Source organism: Lissotriton helveticus, chromosome 9 (genome assembly GCF_964261635.1).
Source record: "Lissotriton helveticus chromosome 9, aLisHel1.1, whole genome shotgun sequence".
In the NCBI taxonomy this organism is placed as follows: domain Eukaryota; kingdom Metazoa; phylum Chordata; class Amphibia; order Caudata; family Salamandridae; genus Lissotriton; species Lissotriton helveticus.
The window spans coordinates 1,217,459,742-1,217,483,364 of record NC_136070.1 but is presented as its reverse complement, the minus strand read 5'-3'; the positions used below and the strand labels follow the sequence as shown (position 1 = coordinate 1,217,483,364).

The window sequence follows — 23,623 nt, the reverse complement described above, 5'->3', positions numbered from 1 at the left end:
ATTCAGACAAAACAGAAGTCCTTATCTTAGGTACCTCCCCCTCCGCCTGGGACGACTCTTGGTGGCCAGAGGCCCTTGGAAAAGCACCCATCCCGACGGACCACGCACGGAACCTGGGCGTCATCCTGGACTCCTCACTTTCGATGACCAAACAAGTCAACGCCGTTTCATCATCTTGCTTCAACATTCTTCGCATGCTCAAAAAAACATTTCGCTGGATCCCCACCGAAACTAGAAAAACGGTCACCCACGCACTGGTTACAAGCCGCCTGGACTACGGAAACACCCTATACGCCGGTACCACCGCAAAACTTCAGAAAAAACTCCAACGCATCCAGAACGCATCAGCCAGACTCATACTAGACATCCCGCGTAAAGACCACATCTCTGGTCACCTGAAAAACCTCCACTGGCTCCCCGTCAATAAGAGGATAACATTCCGCCTCCTCACCCACGCACACAAAGCACTTTACGAACTTGGACCCGAATGCCTCAACACACGACTTTCCTTCTACATCCCCTCCCGCCAGCTACGCTCTTCCAACCAAGCCCTTGCTGCTGTCCCTCGCATCAACAAAACCACCATGGGAGGAAGATCCTTCTCCTACCTGGCGGCTAAAACCTGGAACTCACTTCCCATTCACCTTCGCCTCACTCAGAACCACCTAGCATTCAGAAAGCAACTTAAAACCTGGATATTCGACAAGTAATTCCCCACCCTCTTCAAGCGCCTTGAGACCCTCTGGGTATGTAGCGCGCTATATAAATTAATAGAATTGAATTGAATTGAATTTTAGAGCACAATTCTCTCCATACTGTTTATGAATTTAGATGTGGTTCATAGTTTCTCCTGAATTCTATTCTTGAAATAATAATATTAGAATTATAGCGTGTTCCACTTCTCACCCTTCCGATAGATGTATAGGATTCCTAATTTTCCACTCATTTTCATGAAGTACGTCCCAATAGTATAATTCTAGTACATGCAATAAGTTTGCTCATTTATTGATGTCTATTCTTGAGCTTCAGTTTTAAGTCTACTTAGCGTGTTCCCTGTCGCACTATTTACAAAAATTTAAATGATTGCCCTTACACTTTCCTTGTATGGTTATGTTCTTTTTGTTATCGTGATTATCGATTGCCTTTTAACTGTAAGCCTAATGCTCTCAGAAACTGATTTCTAGATAAAACCTTTAAAACTTCTCAGTTGTCCGTGGTCATTTTAGGAATATCAAAGGTATTTAAAGTTGGGTTTTGTATTTTGTCTACTTTTTTTCACAGCTAGCTCCCTGATCCATTGTGGTCATAGGTACCCGTAACGGTGGATTGGTAAGTCGGGTACGCTAGAATAAATAAGAAGGAATCAGGGTTGCTGATGGTAGATTTGTGAGGTCGCCTGATTAATGTATATGGTGATTTGAAATCTATGGGCCCGAAATCTATATGGTGAAATTTTTGGTTGGGTGACCCACGATCTCTATCAATGTAAATGCAGGGCTTTAAGTGGGATGAAAAACACTGGGGGGGATCTCAAGGGGGCGTGGCCGATGTAATAAAGGGCGTGGCTTAAAACACAAGCTAAACATCTGTGCTTAGCATAGTGTGCTGCCTGACCCACCGGTAAAAAAATGGCGGGGAGCCACGGTCAACTGCCAAATTGGTCAAGGGAGCCATGGGTCAAAAAAGTTTGGAAACCACTGGCCTATGGGGTAATGAAGGAAGCTGATTGGATCTACTCTATCGCAGACAAGCTCGGTTCATCTGTATGTCGGCGACATTCAGGAAGGGGTAGTCAACAGAGAAAGAGGGCTGATGCTTAATGCTGTAGAGACAGACTCCCTGGTGCTCGGCCACTGCCACGGGATTATAACTGAAAGACCCTCCTTCGTCCGCACACACCACCCTACCACCGACTCCTCGGCCCCCAAACCTCCTGGGTTTGCTTTCCCTACCCTAGCACACAAACCAGCACAAGGCGTGTCGTTTACCGAGAGTAAGAGCTCGGCCTTAATTCCCAAATACGATCAGTGGGGCTTATGTTCACAACATTGCATTTGCGTCATGAGGAGGGTGGGGGTGGGGGTTACAGGTCCGTCCGGAGGCCGCCAGATGCGGCTGCTGTGGGAGGTGCACAGCGCCGGGGACGCCTCTGTCACTCCGATGCTGCCCCCTACTGATGGCCTGTAGAGGCCAACGTCCACTTTAAACTTAAGTGTCGGACATCGAGGTGTGACTTGCTCAACACTCGGAGGATGTGTATCCCGCACAGGGTGGTCGATCTGCAGTCTTACGCCGCACCTGTGGTGCAAACTTCCACTCAACCTACGCCGCGTCACTCGACTCCTTTCTAAAGGGCCATAAAAACAATATCATTTCACACCATTTAGCGCTGCGAGTCTGGGTTCCGGCGCTAGAAGCACTTTTCGCCGTGGTGTTGGCACTAAGAAGCATTTATTAGACACAGTGTGGCGAAACAGTGGCACCCAGTGGCCAATCAGAATATGGCACTGACTGACATTTTGGTACAGAATGGCTCAAGTGTGCTTCTGGTGGTGTCTGGGGCAACTGCGAGATGGGAAGGGGAATGGAGGTCTGAGCTCAGACTAACGAAGAGAAGCCAGGCTTATTGGCTTCGTGCTGGAAAAGGAAACAAATACCCTGGAATCCCACAAATTGGTGGTCTAGAGGTAGCAGCAAGATACGCATAGAGGGTCGGAGGCAACAGGGTTGCAATCTGAAAGTAAAATGGCAGATTTAAAAAGCAAAAAAAAGCTCTGCCCAAAAAAATTCAGAACAAGGATACATTCTATAGTATATCTGGACTTCCTTATCTAATTGACCATAAACAGATTGCATTTCAAAATATCTTACAAGTTAAGACACGTTCTGCCCAGGTCGTTTTATAGCCAAGGAGTTTCAAGGTATAATAACGGTAGGACAACTGGTGGTTAATGCACCTGCTGGAAACAAATGTCTCCAGTCTAATCACAGGTATGACCCACCAAAAACTAGCATAGAGTGTTAATGTGCCTGCTGCAAAGCACAGTGTCTAAAGTGCAAGTCACAGGTTTGTAAATTGTATAGACAGCTCTGGGGGTTGCTGCTTTGCTGCAGCTATCCTTGTGGTGCGTGCCGATCCCTTACAATCCTTGCCGCACAGCTCGCGATGTGCCGGCTCATTTACTGGTACAATGTCAGCAGCGTGCACAGAGGACGGCCCGGATCTCCTATCTGACTCAACAGCAGCACCAGATCCGGGATATGGGTGGTTCTCCCACACGGATGCAGGCCTCTTATATCAATAGATCCACGATCCATATGCCGTTCTGTCTATGCCCATCGTCCGTAGGACAGTCGGTCAAGCCTTTCCATAGACTCAAAAAAAGGGTACGGAGGTGTGAGGGTTGAATGAGGTGTGCCCACTCAAGTGCATAGATAACACCTGAGCTATGCACATTCAGGGACGGTGAGTAGTGTCCGCGAAGAAGGGTACGTAGAGAGGCCAGCTGAGCAGGGCTTTAAGTGGGGGGGTCTGTGGGGGGCTGAGCCCCCCAAGTTTTTTTTTGAGGGCCTCGAAAGGGGGCTCTAGGGGGCTCTATTTTCGGGCCTCAAAGGTCAAAAGTAGGGTGAGCAGACGTCCCGGTTTTTGTTTGGTGTTACTAGTGTGGGTAACATGTCTTGATAGTGAAATACTTCCAATTTCGTTTTTCACTATTGAAAGGCTATCTTGCCCATAGGATAACATGGGGAATGCTTTGTGACATGTTTACCTGCATATCTTCCCATAACGGCGAGATAGACACATGGAATCTGGTATCCCTGAACTCAGGCGCTCAACACCCATTGGACTCAAAGGGCTTCAGCCCCCCCCGTCGTGTGTGGCAGCCCGGGATGAGACGCTACCCGGGCACACACACAGTCGCACCCGAGCACTTCACAGGTCTTTGAAAGACCATTTGCATATTAATGAAGAATTGTTGTTGTCTCAACCCTTCTAAGAGCCCCTACTGCTCCACTCTGACTATTGCTTAAAGATTCAGCCCCCCAGAAATTTTTTCTTAGCGCCCCCCCCCCCCCCCCCCCGAAATTTGCCTCTAGTTGCGCCTATGCCTGAAACTCAGAATTTAATAACATTTCCTTTGGTGAAGATGGTTTTTAAATTCTAAGTTTGGAAATAGAACATGTTTCTTTAAAGTGTTTCGTATTTTATGGCTTATACTTAATAAATATACTTTTTTTGCCTATTTTAGTATCCTTTGCTGGATACGACTTCATGATTTTCTTAAGCACACAATGCTAGTTATCTTGATTTACACCACGTCCCCACTCAGATAGGCCACACCCCTTTAAGAATTTTGTCACGCCCCTTTTAGAGCACCCCCAGGTTTTATTCCCACTTAAAGCCCTGCAGCTGAGGGTATTCAGCACAGTGCTATTCCTGACACTATCGGGACTGTCATACTGTGGTGATGCCACGAGGGGTTTAAAAAGCCCGTCGCTTTGCCATTCCAAAACAGAGAAAACAAACGTCCAGTGCAGCTCAGGTTACCAAATTCTACCCAAATGTGATTTTTTTTTTCTTTTTACAGTGGACACAAGCCCTGCGCTTATGTACAGTAGAAAAAAACACACCGGTGATAGCGCCAAATGTGTACTGTGTAAATTATGCGAGTTACTTTGATACAATTTAACAAAATGCATTTACACAGGTTTAGAGTTTTTTTCATAGAAGAAAATAATCATAATCTATTCTTGGCTTTGCAATGGTATACATGGTGAGCCATGGAAAACGTTCCAATGGAAAAGAAGGACGAATAGGGATATCTAAAAACTTGGCTGGCTCTGCCTCAGAGTTGATTTGGGGTTGGTGTGGACAACTGACAGTAGTAAATATCCGGAGTTGCAGGCCACCCCTGAAGAGGAGGGCCAATATACACTCAACATGGCGAGGGAGGTGAAGGGGCCTGGATTCCCTGTGGATTTTCAGAAGGCGCTACATTTGTTGATCAAGGGAAGAATATCACCGACAAAAATTATATTTTAGAGGCATACTTACTATTGTGATGCGCCTGAAGCTTGTTACAATTAACAACTCAAACATTGGTTTAGGCATTCTAGCTCTCATGTTCAAATGCGTTGCCTTATTCCGCCACCTTGTGGCTAGATCTAGAACAGTTCATGTAAATTCACCAGCAGTATACAGCTCATCATTACAACTGCTACAGATAGGTTTACTTTAGCCTGACATTATGGTTTTAAATACACAGAATTATTTCGTTAACTTTTACCCCGGTCCGGGGCACACTGAATGCATACTTTGAGGGTCTTGCGCATGCGTACTAAATTCGCATCTGCCGGACGGCCTTGCGCAGGCGCATTGAATGCACATACTAATGACTGCCTTGGACTCAGTGTATGAAGACGGCACTCACCTCGTCCCAGTGCTGTGTTTCCACGTGCAGCTGCACCAGCGCTTTCATGTCCCCGATCTTCATGTACGTCTCGGCCGCGTACCCATGGTGCCCCAGCTTCTTAAAGTAATGCGCGCACTTGGACAGCGGCTCGCGCTCGGCCTTGTCCAGCTTCCGGGCCACATCAATCAGCCTGAGCAAGGGAACAAAAGCAAAGAGAAGATTATTATATATTTTTATTTAGCGTTTTCAATGCTCCCTGCGAGGCTTAAAGCTCACTTCTGGGATGTGGGTGGGTTGCATTCCATACATAGCGCTTCTTACACCTGTGTGCCTGTGAAGCGCTCCAGTGTGCACCGGTTGCCCTTAGGAATGCATAGCTGAGAAGAGGTTGGTTGTCCTTTGGCCTACAAAACACTGGTCGAAGCAGCGAAGCTAAGCAATGGTGAACACAAGAATGAAAGGATTTTTTAGTGAAGCAGAAGTTTCCAATGTTTATTACATGTGGGGTAGGAGCAGGACTCTTACTATGAGTGTGGAAAATGTATGTATTTTAAGATTTCTTCCTAACTTTAGGCATTAGGTGATACAGGGAGTGTCAACTTTCTTTTTTTGGTATGGAAGGGTGGTGATCTTGGCCTCCAGGGTTTGGTGACGAGATTTGGTGTCCCTAACGAGGCTTAACTATACCTATACATAGTATATATACAGGTTACAGTCGTGCGAAGTCGCAACGCCCAATGGCTCGCCCCTTCATGGAGTTCCACAAACCATGTCACCAGAATTCACTGAAATTAAACTTTGGGGGGGGGGGGGGAGGGGGGAGGAATAACATATCAGTGCTCAGAGGAAAATATGTGGCGCAGCGGGCAGCAACTAGCTAACTTATTTCAATAAACCAGGACTTCAGGGCCCAGGGAAGGGACTTCAGAAGTCTCATGGGTTCTTGTAAATGTGTGGGAGTACTGAACACCCCAAAAGTCACTGCAGCCTGATGTTGTATCCATGGTGGACGGAACCTCAAGTGCGCCCTGATGTGCCTCGCCCTCCCTTTATAATGGTAATAAATAGCATATCACCAACAGCAGATCTGCAGATGTGGTTTACGCCATGCGCCCTGTAATGTGTAGAATGTTACAAGCAAAGGGATTTAACCAGAACCACATCTCATTAAAAAGGCCTCATTAAAATGGATCAACTTCTTTTCCTAGTAAATTGACCATAACACAGAATAAGAGAAGTAGATAAAAGGATTTAGCCAGTTAGTTGGGCTGTATTAAGGTAATAATATGGCATTTGACCGTGGTACTGTATCAATAAATAAGTAATGAATGTTTATTGGCAGGCTCGATTCAACTAACATGGTTTACTGAGCCACATTTATTTTTACTGTCACAGCCTTTCATAGAGTTTGCCCTCACAAATACTTAATTGCTTTTTCATCCCAGCAGTCCTCTAATTGATGTTCAACGCTGGAGCACATACAGCTGAGGCCTGCAACGCCTCCCTCCCTTTCTCTCTCATGTTCCACATTTCTTGGAACTCCGACAATATAACAACAAAAATAGTCCCCTCACTCTCCAAAGGCGTTTCCGCACTGATGAACTCGGTCACTTTGATCCTCACCATCTCTGAAAGCATTACCATTTTGTCCCTTTAAATATCTTTGTGGGGCAGTTCAACGCCTCCAATCTAAATATTGAGAATGGAAAATCTCTTCTTATGTAATGTACTCAAGTTAATCACGAAGGCAACAATCTCATCTTTGTACCGACAAAACAAAGGAAGGACAAGCACGCCTCCATCTTGTTCTTCTCTATGGGCTTTCCTTTAAAACAAAGCAATAGGCCAAAGTTACCAGCCTTTCACAACCCCCCACCCCCCTAAAACAAGCATTTACAATGCAATGGTCTCGGCATTATTAAAGGTAGAGCTATTGGCATTGCTCATGACATTTGTTTTTTTAAAATCATAAATAAATGGCATTGTCATTTATATTGCCAATAGCTTAATCGCTTGCATATGCGAGACCTATTGCATTAGCACCCACACACAGAGTAAGTAGTAGAGTAGTAGAGTGAGTAGTTGATAGTGAGTAGGAGAGAGTTATTAGTAAAGAGAGTGTTAGAGAGCGAGTAGTAAAAAGTGAAAGAGTATTAAATAGTGAGAGAGTGAGTAGTAAAGAGTCCTAGAGCCACACACATTTACATGCACAGCCACACCCTTACAAATACAAAGTGTATTTTTAGTTTCAGTAGTAAAGAGTGAGTAGTATAGTGACTAATTATGAGTGAGTAATGTTGAGTAGTAGAGAGTGTAGCAGAGTGTGTAGTACAGTATTACAGTAAGTACTATACATTAGATGCTATTTAGTAGAGTGAGTTGGAGGGTGGAGTTGGAGGGTGGAGTTGGAGAGTGTAGTTGGAGGGTGGATTTGGAGGGTGTAGTAGTACTTGGATTGTGGATTTGGATGGTGGATTTTGAGGGTGGAGTTGGAGTGTGGAGTTGGAGGGTCGATAAGGAGGGTGGATTAGGAGGGTGGATTAGGAGGGTGGGGTTGGAGGGTGGGGTTGGAGGGTGGGGTTGGAGGGTGGGGTTGGAGTGGTGGTGCTAGAGTGGTGGCGCTAGAGTGGTGGTGCATAGAGTGGTGGTGCATAGAGTGGTGGTGCATAGAGTGGTGGTGCATAGAGTGGTGGTGCATAGAGTGGTGGATAGGGTGGTGGTGCATAGAGTGGTGGATAGGGTGGTGGCAGATAGGGTGGTGGCGGATAGAGGTGGCGGATAGAGTGGTGGCAGAGAGAGTGGTAGAGTGTTGGTGGAGAGAGTGGTAGAGTGGTTGCGGTAGAAGGCTGTACAATGCAATGGTCTCTGCATTGTTAAAGTTAGAGCTATTGGAATTTCTCATGACAGTATTTCTATTTATGTTTTGGTTTTTAAAACATAAATAAATGGCATTGTCATTTACAATGCCAATAGCTTAATCGCTCGCAAATGCGAGACCTATTGCATTTGCACCCACACAGAGCCACACACACAAAGCCACCCACACACACATACAGAGCCACACACACACACAGACAGCCACACACACACACAGAGCCACACACACACACAGAGCCACACACACACACAGACAGAGCCACACACACAGACAGAGCCACAGACTCACAGACAGAGCCACACACACAGACAGACAGAGCCACACACACAGACAGACAGACAGAGCCACACACACACACAGACAGAGCCACACACCGACAGAGCCACACACACAGACAGAGCCACACGCACAGACAGACAGAGCCACACGCACAAACAGAGCCCAACACACACAGATCCACACACACAGAGCCACACACACACAGAGCCACACACAAACACAGAGCCACACACAAACACAGAGCCACACACAAACACAGAGCCACACACAAACACAGAGCCACACACAAACACAGAGCCACACACAAACACAGAGCCATACCGGGAGCCATCTCTAATGCAAATGCGAGACCTATTGCATTTGCACCCACACAGAGCCACACACACATACAGAGCCACACACACACAGACAGAGCCACACCCACACACTGACAGACAGAGCCACACCCACACACACACACACACAGACAGAGCCACACCCACACACACACACACAGACAGACAGAGCCACACCCACACACACACACACACAGACAGACAGAGCCACACACACACACACACAGACAGAGCCACACACACACACACACAGACAGAGCCACACACACACACACAGACAGAGCCACACACACACACACACACACAGACAGAGCCACACACACACACACACACAGACAGAGCCACACACACACAGACAGAGCCACACAGACAGACAGAGCCACACACACAGACAGAGCCACACACACAGACAGAGCCACACACACAGACAGAGCCACACACACAGACAGAGCCACACACACAGACAGAGCCACACACACAGACAGAGCCACACACACAGACAGAGCCACACACACAGACAGAACCACACACACAGACAAACAGAGCCCAACACACACAGAGCCCAACACACACAGAGCCACACAGACACACACAGACACACACACACACACACACACACAGAGACACACACACACAGAGCCACACACACACAGAGTCACACACACACAGAGCCACACACACACAGAGCCACACACACACAGAGCCACACACACACAGAGCCACACACACACAGAGCCACACACACACACAGAGCCACACACACACACACACACAGAGCCACACACACACACACAGAGCCACACACACACACACAGCGCCATACCGGGAGCCATCTCTAATGCAAATCCGAGACCTATTGCATTTGCACCCACACAGAGCCACACACACAAAGCCACCCACACACACATACAGAGCCACCCACACAGAGGCATTCACATAGAGCCACCCCCACACACAGAGCCACCCACATAGAGCCACCTACACACACACACACAGAGCCACACACAGACAGAGCCACACACACAGAGACAGAGCCACACACACAGAGACAGAGCCACACACACAGACAGACAGAGCCACACACACAGACAGACAGAGCCACACACACAGACAGACAGAGCCCAACACACACAGATCCACACACACACACAGAGCCACACACACAGAGCCACACACACAGAGCCACACACACACACACACACACAGCGCCATACCGGGAGCCATCTCTAAAGCAGGTGCTGCACAACAGTTAACTTTAGGGCGATGCCCCACTGAGCAGGGACTTAGCTTTTGGTGCTGTTCTATGGTCACCGATGTGGGTTTGCCCTATGGAGGCCCTACGCTCAGGGTCGCTTTAAGTTCCCGAGTGTCCTCCATTGTCCACAGAACATTTCTTTCTACAACAATAAACTTTCAAGACCAAAAGATTTTCATTTTTGGTGGGCTTCGCTATCTTTGGACCTTTTTTGTATATTCTGTACACGTTGGATGTTTCGCAGTTCAAGCAAGTCTATATTCAGTACATATGACCTTTTTCTGTATCTTTCATGTAATTTGGACATATGTAAAGCCCTCTGCTACTGAATAGATTTGGACCACAAAAAAGTTGTAAAATGGCATAGTAATTTCCTTGAAAATATGTAGCATGTGCCCTCATTGGAAACATTGATCATAGATTCGAACTGAAACAACTGTCTGAAATAAATGTTCCAACACATTTGAAGTCACAATATAAAAGAACAAATCAAAAATAAACAGCAATCGAAACAGTTTTCTGAAATGCCTTTAGAAGCGTTAAATGTAAAATGCACGTGCACATTTTTGCATAAAAGAAATTCAAACCACGCATACATATGTGCAAACATAAGACAAGATACACACAATAACACGAGAACGCAACAACGAAAGTGACAAGCCTTTCAGTTGCAGACCCTAAACCATGCAACCCGGTATCACTAAACTAAGGAAGCAGATTTATTTGGGATTTTTAAAAAATGTAAGTCTTACTCATTCAAACAGCCATTTCAAACCAAAACACTTGAAACAATTGCTACCTTTGCTTTTAAGTATGATCAATGCTGCGCCCCTTTAACCAGACCAGGCGAATGTTATCTTCGCACTTAGAGATTACTTTTTCACCCACCTGGAATTTATTTTTATCTCAGCATACAGGAGTTTTTCCCAGTCCAAAAACGCTTTCTTCTACCTCCCGGGGCTTTGGTGTGCTGTTCTCTACTTGTGCCACTAAATACCCATCTGCTCATCTAAACGGACTATTAAAGCTGCTGCAGATATGCCTGCCTCTTTCTCGAGCTACTGAACCCGTTTACAATAATAGCTGCCGTGGCTCATACTGTTACAACCGGTTACAGTCGTGCATGTCCCTTTCTTGTGATATTACGGTTGCCTCCACCCCCAAGAACTGTTTCTTCTCAGGCTGTTGATTGCCACTGTCCTGTGTGCAACATTCTTGTGCACTTAATGTTGCTGGAGCAATGTAAGTCTCTTCCCTGGACAACCAACGCAGATCTGGACTGTCTGTCCAAATGGCATGCAATTAACAGAGGTTAAAGCCCGCACTGTCCCTTTCTAACCCATGCTCCCAAAATACCTCAGTCGCCTCGGCCGGTGTGAGCCCCTGTCAGGTTATGGGAAAGCCGGACTCTTAGCAGTGGGACCACTCACCGGCCATCTTGAACATCCAGCTAGACGACGTGTACATCCATAGGTCACTCACCCGGCGTTATTGTGTCACAAGAAGCTCCCCACCAGTAGACTGCGGCGCTATGCCTGCTGTAGCCTAATGTACACAACACATGCTAAAACAATCCTCGCCGTGCACTGTCCGCAGAGCCTCGAGGGCGGAGCTAAACTCCCATGCCTTGCAACTTCTGGCCTCATTTCCTGTATCCCCAGGCAGCACATTCCCCGCATCGCGCACAGCTCCGCGCAGCAACTAACTGAAGGAAAGTTCGACTGCACACAACTGGCAATAGGGGCCCGACAACACAACAAAAGCATTACAGTCCCGACGAGGATGGAAAGGAAGTCAGATTTATGAATAGCTAACGCGCGCAGTGGCCAATGAAGCGCTCTGAAGTCCGCACTATATAAAAACGCATAAAATAAATCAAATAAAAGCTTAGGGGGTGCGGGGTGACTAAAGAAGATCACCGAATCAATTCTCAGCAATTATGGAACATGGTAAATGTGAAGGCAAGTTTAAACAAACACAAGACTGAATAGTCCAATGTGAGTGGGAAGCAGGGCAGGTTTGTTAGAGGGGGAAAAACTAAATACACACACTAAATTAATTCAGCATGGTCCACTAACATTAAAAGTACATGAGGGGTACCAGCAGTGGTTAGAACCTACTGGTCGCAGGCAGACCCCGGGGGTCGTAGAGTCGCACAGAGGATGCCCCGAGATGCCGGAGCGCACGCCAAAAGTAGGGGATCACTTGCCATAAACACCAGAAATGTAAAAAAAAACTTTCCTCAGAGGAAGTTAAAGTGCCCAGTCCTCACTATATAGCCCTTATCAGTACACGTAAACAATCTCACATGAAAAAAATCGTCCCCTTAAGAAAAGGAGTAGGTTCCTACATAAAAAAACATCTCTAACAATTGATCCATATGTGTTAATGCTCAAAGGACAGAGGGATAACGACTACTTCACACCTACGACTTGCATGGCACAAGGCAGCAAATCCGTAAGTGTGAACAACGCACATGCTCTCTACACAAAGTACACCTGCACAGCAGCAGGCATTGTGTCAGGGAGTGGGTGTGCACAGTGCCCAGCCGAGCTGCCAATCCGCGAACGCAGGGTGGCGGGCAGGAAGTCAGGCAGAGGGCGTCCTGTGGAGCACCAGTTCCGGGAGCCTTTCCAGGTAGCCGCCAGTCTCCCTAGAAACAGTTAGACTTGAATTTGAGCAGAGGCTGGTTACCTTTTATTCACTGGTGACTCTGCTCCGTGTTGTCTCGGTAACAGGGAGTCCGTCGCCCCTCCCTGACTAAGGTGTGTCCTCCCCACCTAGGGGTGCAGCCGGACATGCCTGCTGTGCACAAGACGCACGCCTTTCACACAGAGCGCTGCTGCCCTTGGAGGGGCGTGCTGGCAGGCCTGATGTCAGGCCCACTTTCACCGAGACATTCTTCAGTTCAGGCCACCCACAGGCTCTGGATCGTATGCAAGCTACCACAACTCTGTCCGGTTTTAAAGCTTAGTTACACTTTCGGGGTTTAGGCGCTATATAAACCATAAAAATAATATCGTTGTTTCACCGCAATTCCTTGCAACCACAGGCAGACCCTGAAGAAGGTTCGGCAGTCGGGCCAGCAGGAGCGCCCGTTCCGCGCCGAGACTATGCCCCTCCCCCCACCCCTTAGAAGCCTGAGGGGGCGAAGCATTAAAATCGGCAACAGCTAGGTGAGACGGAGAGACAATGGCGGCCGCCGCGCTTCGCTCCTGGCCACACACAGATGGCAGAAGCTGAAGTCCCAAGGGCAAGAATCCGGGAAGCCCTGAGCAGGAGCTGAGGAGCACAAAGGGCCTGCGGTGGAGTATGGTAGCAGCAGCTGGTATGGAGGGAGAATCTCTGTGAGAGCAGCACGAAACTAAGCAGTACGACCATGTTTCTCCGAGGCGAGGAAGAAATGCCTCAGAGAAAGCACGGTCATTTTCCGATTCGGGGGCGTGGTTTTCTTTCTCTCCTTTTCCAATTGGCTGGAAGGTAAAATTCCAGCCAATGGGAAGAGGAGAGAACGAAAACAAGAAAGAAGAGAAAAACAAGCCCCCGAATCTGAAAAAGACGGGGCTTGAACCGAGTGACGCCCCTCTCTTCCAATGGCTGGCCTCCGTTTAGGAAGCCAGCCAATGGAGAAGAGGGGCGGGTTCAAGCCCCCATACTAAGAATCATTAAATCTCTGACGAGACTGCGCAAGCGCAGCCTACGGTCCTCGACCTAAAAATCTCTGACCGAGACTGCGCAAGCGCAGCCTACGGTCCTCGACCTGAAAATGATACTGGTGATGCAGCTCACTCTAAACGTCTGTAAACAAGTCTGTGCCACACATGGAATTTTCGAAGTGATCACACTTAATCCCACAACCTAGTAGCATCCTGCTACTAGATGCTTCTAGGATGCCTCAGGATTCGGATTCGGAACCCTGCTCCCGTTAACAAACTGGTCTCTGTTATGTTATAAGTTATGTTATATGTTATAAATTGTTTTATAACGCGCTCTGTTACTAACTAGCATCCTGGCGCGAGGGAGAGATGAGCAGTGAGCAGATGGGAAGAGAGGGGAAGGGGAATTCAGCAAGATTAAGAGGTCACATTGAAAAAATGGGTTTTTAGACCTTTCTTGAAACAGGTAATAGACTGGGCTGCACGGAGGTGGAAAGGAAGTGCATTCCAGGCTCTGGCAGCCTTCACGGAGATAGCCTGGCCACCCAGCCTAGTGAGCTTAAATCTGGGCATAACCATCCTGCATTGGTTAGCAGATCGGAGACAGCGATTGGGGACATACAAAGAAAACTGTTTACTCAAGTACAGTGGCCCGAGCTGATGGACCGCTCGGAAAGAAAGAACCTATACTTTAAACATGATCCGCTGTGCCACCGGAAGCCAGTGGAGGCTGCGCAGGTAAGGGCGGATGCTAGACCTCCTGGGCAAATTGAACAGAAGTCTCACAGCCGCGTTCTGAATCACCTGCAGCCGTTTGATCAGATAAGATGGTAAGCCACTGAACAGGGCGTTCGCATAATCAAGCCTGGAGAGAATGAGGGCACGCGACACTGTCTCCTTGGCCGCTCTCGGGAGAAGGGGAAAGAATTTACGCAAGGTTTAGAGAGTTCCAAAACAAACACCCGCAAGTCTCTTAATATGGTCCTCAAACTTCAGGTCACTTCCTAACCCGACCCCCAAATTCTTAGCTGGGCCACCCATGGACTTGGGGCAAGGAATGTCCAGTGGCCATAGAAGGTCTTTAAAGTTGTCGGGGAAGGATCCATAAAAAAGAACCTCGGACTTCTCTTTGTTGCACTTGAGATGAGCAAGTGCTAGCCAACGAAAGACCGAAGTGAGGCAGTGCTGCACTGCCGATGTATCCAAGTTGCCCCCTGGCCAGGTGAACAAAAGTTGCGTATCATAGGCGTAAGCCATAATTTTTGCTCCCAGATGTTCGGCCAGGTAGATCAGAGGAGTCAGGTAAACATTACAAAGCAAGGGACTTAGGGTAGACCCCTGCGGAACTCCAGTAGTAAGTTTCCTAGGGAGAGAGGCATGCGGTGGCATCCAGACCTGTTGCGTCCTCTCATTCAAAAATGACGTCAGCCAGTCAAGAGCCGGTCCAGCAATGCCGATGGCAGACAGTCTGGTAAGGAGAAGCCCATGGGACACCGTATCGAAGGCGGTAGAGAGGTCTAGTAAAATCAGAACCGCTCTGCCGCCACCATCAAGGCACTCCCGAATCGCCTCCGACACCTCCACCAGAGCAGTCTCGGTGCTGTAGGCAGCCCGGAACCCTGATTGAGCTGGGAGCTCTTCTATGGGCCGCCCAGGAGCTCTCCAAAAACCGCGTTTCTTAAGCATCATCTCATCCCCACTGTTGGTTGGTCTCTGGCTATCCAATGGCTTCGCCTCGTGTCTCTGGACATCCAATTGGTTCGCCTCGGGTCTGGATATCCAATGGCTTCATCGCTGTCCAAGACTTCCCTAATCTCATCAGCTAGAGTCACTCAGAGCTGGCACTTTTTCACCTCGTTACCACAGGGTTCGTACTGGTCCATGGCGGAGCTGCTTTCTAATGTGATGACTGCAGCGTAGGCGTCCACTTACAAAGCAGCCAAACTCCCGGCAAGCAGCAGCGACCCACACGTATTGCCTGGAAACTGCTCCTGCACTTCTGTGTCTTGCTCATCATAACACTAACTCCGGAAAGAGTAAAAACAGGCCCAGGTTTCGGGCTAGCAGGTAAATAAACTGAAGCTAGAGGACAGCATACTTCCAGTAGACCTTCTGACGTCACATGATGCCCATTCACCTAGTCCAAGAGGTCCTGCTGCAGCCATGCAATGTATCCACACACTGTGCAGGTTGTACTGCTGCTGTTACATGAGGCTTTGAATCCTTGCACATAGGGTACAGCTGTTTATGCAATACTAGCAGCCCACCCCAACGTTGTCCAGGTATGAAATAGAATGTGTGTAATGTGTGTATTTAAAATCACGCGGTAGACAACAATTTTTGTTTCATTAGAATAGGGACGGAGAAGGCCCAGCTGCAGCCCTGGTTGATGTTAGCAGGCGCGTGTAATTGGTGTAGTGATCCGCCGCCTGAGCCCGGCTACAGCCCTGGTTGATGTTAGTAGGCACATGTAATGTCGTTGAATGAGAGAGTTATCAGCCGCGGGTAAATCCGTTTAATGAGAGAGTTGAGTGACAGCGAGTAGGAGAGGCTGCAGTAATTGTCCCCGCAGACACGCTCATTTGCGTGTTCCCGCGCTTGAGGCCCAGATGCAGGCCTGTTTGATGTTAGCAGGCGCATGTTCCCCCCGCTTGAGGCCCAGCTGCAGCCCTGGTTGATGTTATCAGGCGCTTGTAATTAGTGTACTGATCCGCCGCCTGAGCTCGGCTAGAGCCCTGGTTAATGGTAGCAGGTGCGTGTAATTTCGTTGAATGAGAGAGTTCAATAACAGCACGCAGGAGAGGCTACAGTAACGTTACTTACCAGGCCTCCAGGTGAATGCGTTGTCACGCCCCCAGCACACGGCCACAGCAGACGATCTTCTGATTAATGTACGACCCACATGGCATGAAGGGCGGAACGTAGCACACGCCCCCAGCGTTTCTCACGCCCCAGCGTGCCCCTTGATGCTGCACAGCAACGTAATTGGCGCTTATATGTAGGACTCACATGGCATGAAGGGCGGACACACGCCCCCAGCATATGTTACGCCCCCAGCACACGCCCACGATGTGATGGCCGTACCACACGCCCCCAGCAGTAGTCACGCCCCCAGCCCACGCCCACAGCACAACGCAGACACGCCCACAAGGGACTACTTTGCTGGCACAGTTCTTTTACCTTTTAAATGTATAGAGGAGTTGACCTAACGGCTAAGGCGCTCGACCTCGGAATCTGGGTTCGAGTCTTGGTAACGACGCCAAACATCCTGTGATTCTGGGCAAATCACTTAATCTCCCCGTGCCTAACAAAAATGAACGTGTGTCCTCATGTAACGTAACTGGTGCTATATAAAGCGCTCTGATACCTGATTCAGTTCGGGTCAAGTTCGCGCTATATAAAACTCTGCAAAAAGAAAAATATATATGGTGGCCGTCTGCATAGCCTATGTCCTTCTGCTACAGCTGCCCTTTCCAACGCTGTATTGGGTGTTGTGATTGGTGCTGTGGTTACTGAGATTACCCGCCTCAAAGGTTTGAGCTCTCTCTTTATAATATTAGTATGGATATCAGAAAAGCGGAGGCAGGTAATGTTTTCTATAGGCCTGGTGCACTGACAGAGGGATGTGACCTTTACTTCGATACATTATGTACACAATGAGCTTAGGTAGTGCAAGTACATAGATTCACTACAGGAAGCTATTTCATTTACACACCCCACGTTGCTACGCTAGACCGCGCTCTAATAACACTGCAGAAGTCTATTTATTGGCCAGTTTCCCTCTGTCTAAACCAATACTTGGTTAAGAGAGAGTGGGGATGGTGATCTAGTTGTTTAGAACAGGGGCTCAGGGTTATAAGCAGGAGCGTAATAAAGGCCCCTGCAGCCCCTGAGGTGCGGGAGGCAATCCTCCTGAGAGCCCCAATCCTTCAATGGGGTCCCCATTCAGCCCACGATCAATGAATATCTGTAAGATATGGGAGACTCTGGGCCCCTCATCACATTCTGCAGGAAGCCCCATCATTTTGTGTTAGGCCACAAAAGTCACTAAGGTAAGTTAGTTGTACCTACTCCTGCGTCCAGTCTCCTACGCTCTACACTAATGGGATATTTTCCAAGTACCTATGTCTCTAGATAGGCTGCTGACTAATGATAATGTTCAAGTGACCTAGCAAAAACATTCAATTGCTTTTGCTCTTATTACCTACAGACTTGATTACTGTAACAGTTTATATGCAGGATCCTCAAAATATATACTTCACAAACTTCAGATGGTGTAACATGTGTTAGCCAGACTTGTGCTGAAACTCCCTAGACGAAGTTCTGCTTCCGCTGCTCTAAAGACTTTGCATTGGCCATGGTACATAAAAGAATGCTTTTTAAGATACTTTTACTTGTCTTCAGAGCATTCAAAGTGATCAGTTCCAAAAACTTGACGGCCAGATTCAAGCACTTTACAACTCAAAGAACCCCCTCTTTCAGACTTAAAACCTGAGGTGACAAATGCTTCTCGGTACTAGGATCCAGGGCATGGCATCAGCTCCCCATTCGTCTGCATTTCACAGACTCGGAAGTCCTTTTCAAAAAGCATTTCAACACCTGGCCCCCAATGCACTCGGTCACTCCCTCATCTAGCCAGCCTTATTCGCTCTTTCTGCTATTTCCCTACTATTTGGGTTTTCTGATTTAAACTTGCAGCGCCAGGACGATCCTTGTGAGTGGCAGCATGCTTTATAAGAGTATAATTCATTCATTCATTAATTACAAGGCCTGACGAAACTTAGCAACCAATATAGAGTTACTTTCAATGTATGAGTATTTGTAGAAAGAGTGAACAGTGAGCCAAGCGGGTGCTTTGCAGACTTCTAGCCAAAGTGATGATGTTAGAAGTTCACCAACACCGCTTTGGCACACTCTATGGTAGCATTTGATCCTATGGGAAGTGTAACACTCCAACTAAAGTACACACTGTGCAACTGAAATATTACATGACTGATTGTCAGGACTAGAAGGATCCTCATAGTGGCAAAAGATGCAACAGCACACACTTCAAAATACAGGTTACAGGTTAATATTCTGAATTGTTTAAGAAAGTTTAAGCTCCGGTAACAGGGTTTTGTAGGACAAGCAGAAAAATAAGATCCTGGTTTACATAAAAATCCATCAGGAATCAGACTTCTGTCTACAAAAATCTCAGTTCTTCCAATAACTTCAACTATGCCACGCATTATCTCATTAAGATAAATTGGAAAATTCTCCACATTACAAACCATTGGAGACTAAACTATTCTTGGAGCCTTCAGGCCCAGGGATTGATCAAGGCTCAATAAGTCCCTACTTTGGAATGCTCCAGATCGGATGGGTGGGGTGTCCACAGCATGGGAGGGTGATCTTGGGGAACTGGATGACTATGACTCTCTGGTTGCGCCCAACGATTAGCCTCCCCATCAAATCTTAGGGCGATTCAATTTAATTACCTACACAGGACTTATTTTAGTCCCACTAGACTATGGGAAATGGAAAAGTGAGACCCTCTAACTGCTGGATATGGAGAGGCTTCCTTTTACCATATAATGTGGGATTGCAACGATATACTGGCACCTTGTCCACAATCACATCGTGCAAGCACTTCAGACGCCCAGAACCCCAACTCAAAGGTGGCACTTCTGGGAGCAATGGACAGGTGGATCTCTTATTGTCTACGTGTGCTCGTAGAAGACAATTTCAATGGGTTGGAATCTAGAGAATGCTAAAGTGATTCTGGTAATTTTCTGACCTATGTTTGTCGTTTTCTATCAAGAGAGCTAAATAGAGGCAGTTGCCAGAAAAAAAAGTCCTTCAGCAGAAAGTGATTTTAGTATTTCAATGACCTCTACTGGTCGTTTTCTATCAAGACAGTTAAATAGAGACAGTTGAACAAACAGAAAGCAATGCTGGTATTTTAAAGACCTCTACTGGTCGTTTTCCATCAAGACAGCTAAATAGAGGCAGTTGAACAGAACAAAAAGTCCCTAGGCGGAAGCAGACAAGTCCTAGGGCTGATCTACGGAGCCCACAAAGTACATACACATATAAGTATATACTAAAGTATATACCAGAGGTCTCGAATGCTCAACCTAAAAAAGGACAATGCAGTGAACAACATGACACAGGCACCATTAACCGGTACTCTGGTTTATTATAATATTGTCAATATCTTAATATAATGCTATATAATTTGAATATGCTATTTCCATACTCCCAGTGCTGACTTCCTGCTAATGTGGCAGATTATGTCTACGCTGTTAGTTTAAATTACAAATCTCTTGTACACACCATTGTAGCATTTTCTTTTTCTGTTTAGATGCATGTATCTGTTTTGCATGTGTTATGTAATTCATTTACTCGAAAGTCCTTATGTAATGATACTGGTTCTACAGTACAGCGCTCTGACACCTTCGGATAAAGATACGCGTTCTATATAAATGTGATATTGGTTCCACATTGGGAGACCGTTTGAATAGAGATGATATCGCGTGCCACAATGCAGCATAGTGTGTGTTGGCAGGTATGTTATTGCAACACAGTCACCTTTCCCTTTCCTGACCTGTAATAACCCCTGAAAATCCAACCCTGTATATGTCCTTAATCAAAGTATCTTGTAATTCTGACTGCACCATCTCAGCGTAGAACTTTTTTTCTCCTCCACACTATGAATAGCAGGGTTACCGTGATTCAAGATCTATACATGTTATGAACAGTTCCCCAATTGTTACCAAGCCAGAAAGTTCTACAGAAATACCCATATACTTCTATACGTAAATAAAGTTGGGTGCACTTTCTTTGCCTGTGATATGCACAAGGTGTAATTTTCACAGTCACGCATCGGAGTAAATGGGTTAAAATGTGGAAAACTTTAGTAGCTAAGTCCGAATGCTCCATGGAACACTGAAAAATGACCAGACTTCGGGATTTGAGGGCAGTTCACATGCAGCTGTTTTGAATGTCTGCTAGCATCCAATCAGAAAGGATCTAACAAATTGCTTTATTCTTATTAGTTTAAAGGTTCCATATGTTAAGACCATACAGACTGTCTACTTGGACCCAGTCAAAACATTTAAATCTAGTTAGCTAGCCAACCCCGGCTGTCCATTTTTTAAAGTCTATCCTAATAGACCGCATGTGCTATTTGTTGCGAAACATTGTGATCTTACAGTGGGTAAAGTGAGTACAGCCTTAGTTACCGATCCAATGCAGGGTGGTAACTAAGGAGGGAAAAAATTAAGATGCATCCTTTGTAGGCCTCCCATGCCTGGTTAGCACGTCTACAAAATTACATGGGCGGAGGCAGCAAAAGATATTTTAATATTCACTAGCCATGCGCCATAGCTTTGGCGATGATATTCTGCATTACCAAAATCGTTAGCAAAGCCAATAATTCCGAAAGGTGAGACCTAATGCTTGTATGTAGCTTGTGCTACTAAGCTTTCATTTTAAATTCCAATTGTGCTCTGTATGCAAATGTTACCAAAGATAGTTGTAAGCCCTCAATATTAAGTATTAATTTGTAAGTCAGAGTATAGAGCGGATTGTGAAGACAATGAACCACCACCAAATGCCTAACCATGGGCAACATTTACTGTGCTCAGCTTCTCAAACCACATCTCTATCCATAGCAAGGCACCCTGCATGAGTCTAAGGGCCTAATTCACACTTTTCAGGAGCAAGGAATTCACTAAACTTGAATTTGCACTAGTAAATTAATTTGCAACACTGTTGTGATATTATGTTTGAGTAAACCTTACTACATGGTGGGAAATGGCCTTAAAATGGCACTAGACTTAAATCAGATAAGGATACTGGGGAACATATTTATCCTCATGGATAATATTTTTAAAAAGTGCAATTCCACAAATTCAAATGGACTTACACATGCATAAATGCAAACTATGTGCTATAGCCTATAGGGCATGAGAAAAGTTCTCCACATAGTTTTAATTGGGGATCCACAGGTTTTCTCCGCATATTCTGGGAAAGCTTGGTGAATTCCCTATCTCCAGAAATCTGCACCCATGCCAAATTATAAAACTACAGGTGCAGATTTCAGATGTTGTTTTGTGGCACAAGCCCCAAGTGCTTTGAGATCTGCCTCAGAGTTTGTTTAGCAGGCGAGGGCCTTTACAGACTAGGGGATGACATGTGAACACATTTGAGATCACATACATTACAAAGGTATACGTACATATCGACCCATCCATGGTCACCGCTGAGCTCGATGGCTTTCATGTGCTCCCCAGCAGACAAGTACATCTCTGCCGCAGCCTTTGGCTCCTTTATGTTCTTAGCCCAGTCAGCCTGCTTGGTGATCAGCATCTTTGTATCCTTGGGGTCTCCAGACTTGAGGAACTCCTGAGGAAGGAAATAACACAACAGCATTGAGTGCTCAGTGCTTCCGATTGCCTGTAGTCTATCATTGTACCATTTCGCAGACAGAAAGATGCTAGGTTCATGATGACGGACAATACCACTGCCTCAGCACTGCAGTGTTTTACTGCATAGCTCATGGGATATCGCAAAGACAGATGTTTGCCTTCCACCTGCACCATGAGCTCATCTCAAAAATATGCACACTGCATGAGGCACATACTCCCCTGGAAAGGCTCGGCTACAGAACTTGTCGCCTTGTTGCCAGGGCTATCTGACCTGCTCAGATAGCCCTGGCTCCACCCTGGTGCAGACAACACAACTTCCTTCTCACACCCCCCAGCTACCCAATTCCACATACTGATGTCCCCTCCCTAAGGTCCCGCGTCAAAGTGTCTCGTGCTTCTTAACCAATTCTAGACTCTAGAGAGTGACATCTTCAGCAATGGTGATAGAGCAAGATTTCGCATCGCGACTTGCTCGAGTCAAGAACCTCGAAAATTTGTTATAATCCCGTAATTCCAATTGTTTGTTTTACTAAATTTATGTATTTTTAATGTGCGTGTGTATCATAGTGATGCTTGCCTATGTGTTTCACTAATACGAATAACCCTTGTCTTTAAAATATGGAAGCTGCTCGAAATTTTATTCTGCGCATGCGTTAGGCATAATCATGTGACACGAGGCAGTCACATTTGGAGGGAAAGGGTGCGCATGCGTAACAGCCAATAAAATGGCCGCGCTTTCTAATAGCGAGGTGAAGCTTGCACCGTTGCTTTTGTGATTCTGTCTGTTGCACTAATAAATAATTGCATAGTATATTTTATAATGATAATTCACAAGTACACACTCATGTTATGTAGTTTATTCATTTATTTCTATGTTTTAATTTGTTTTCGCTTGCTTTTCATGTACCATGGTAAACGGGGGGTCCAACTGGGTCGGGAGCCATCTTGAGGGTCCTTTCTGCGCATGACCGCGCAGCCCAGGCAGCCGTAGCCTTGAACGGTGGAACTCAGCCAGCTGGCAGCCACAGTCAAGATGCTCATGTGAACGCCACCTCTGACCCAGCAAGTTGGAGTAAACTGTCCTCAAACTGATACAATGACATTTTTTCCTATTGTATTCCGTGCGACTTCTCATGGGAACCCCAATCTTGCTAGGCGGTACCTTAACATGCAAAATAAGTCTTACAATAGTCTGTTCTGATTGGTGTGTTAACCAAATCCTACCTTAGGACCAATCGAAATTGGGGATTCTGACACTTTGCAACATTTGGGGGGTGGTACACTGACCCAAAAGAGTATATCTAGCCTAGGTTTAGCTAGAGAAATTGTCCGACTTGTCCGAATAGCTGACCTGTCACTGACCCAACGCACTCAATAGGTGACTGAATATACAGA

At 46.6% G+C, this 23,623-nt stretch overlaps 1 protein-coding gene across 1 annotated transcript in view; it reads right to left on the bottom strand.

Annotated features, from left to right (window-relative positions):
- Positions 1-23,623, bottom strand: part of IFT122 (intraflagellar transport 122) — a 402,329-nt gene that overhangs the window by 173,382 nt on the left and 205,324 nt on the right. Inside the window, exons 18-19 of the mRNA XM_078661691.1 lie at positions 22,039-22,205; positions 5,433-5,604 (exon numbers count right to left, since the gene is read on the bottom strand). Coding sequence (XP_078517817.1) covers positions 5,433-5,604; positions 22,039-22,205 — 339 coding nt within the window. The remainder of the gene's footprint in view (positions 1-5,432; positions 5,605-22,038; positions 22,206-23,623) is intronic.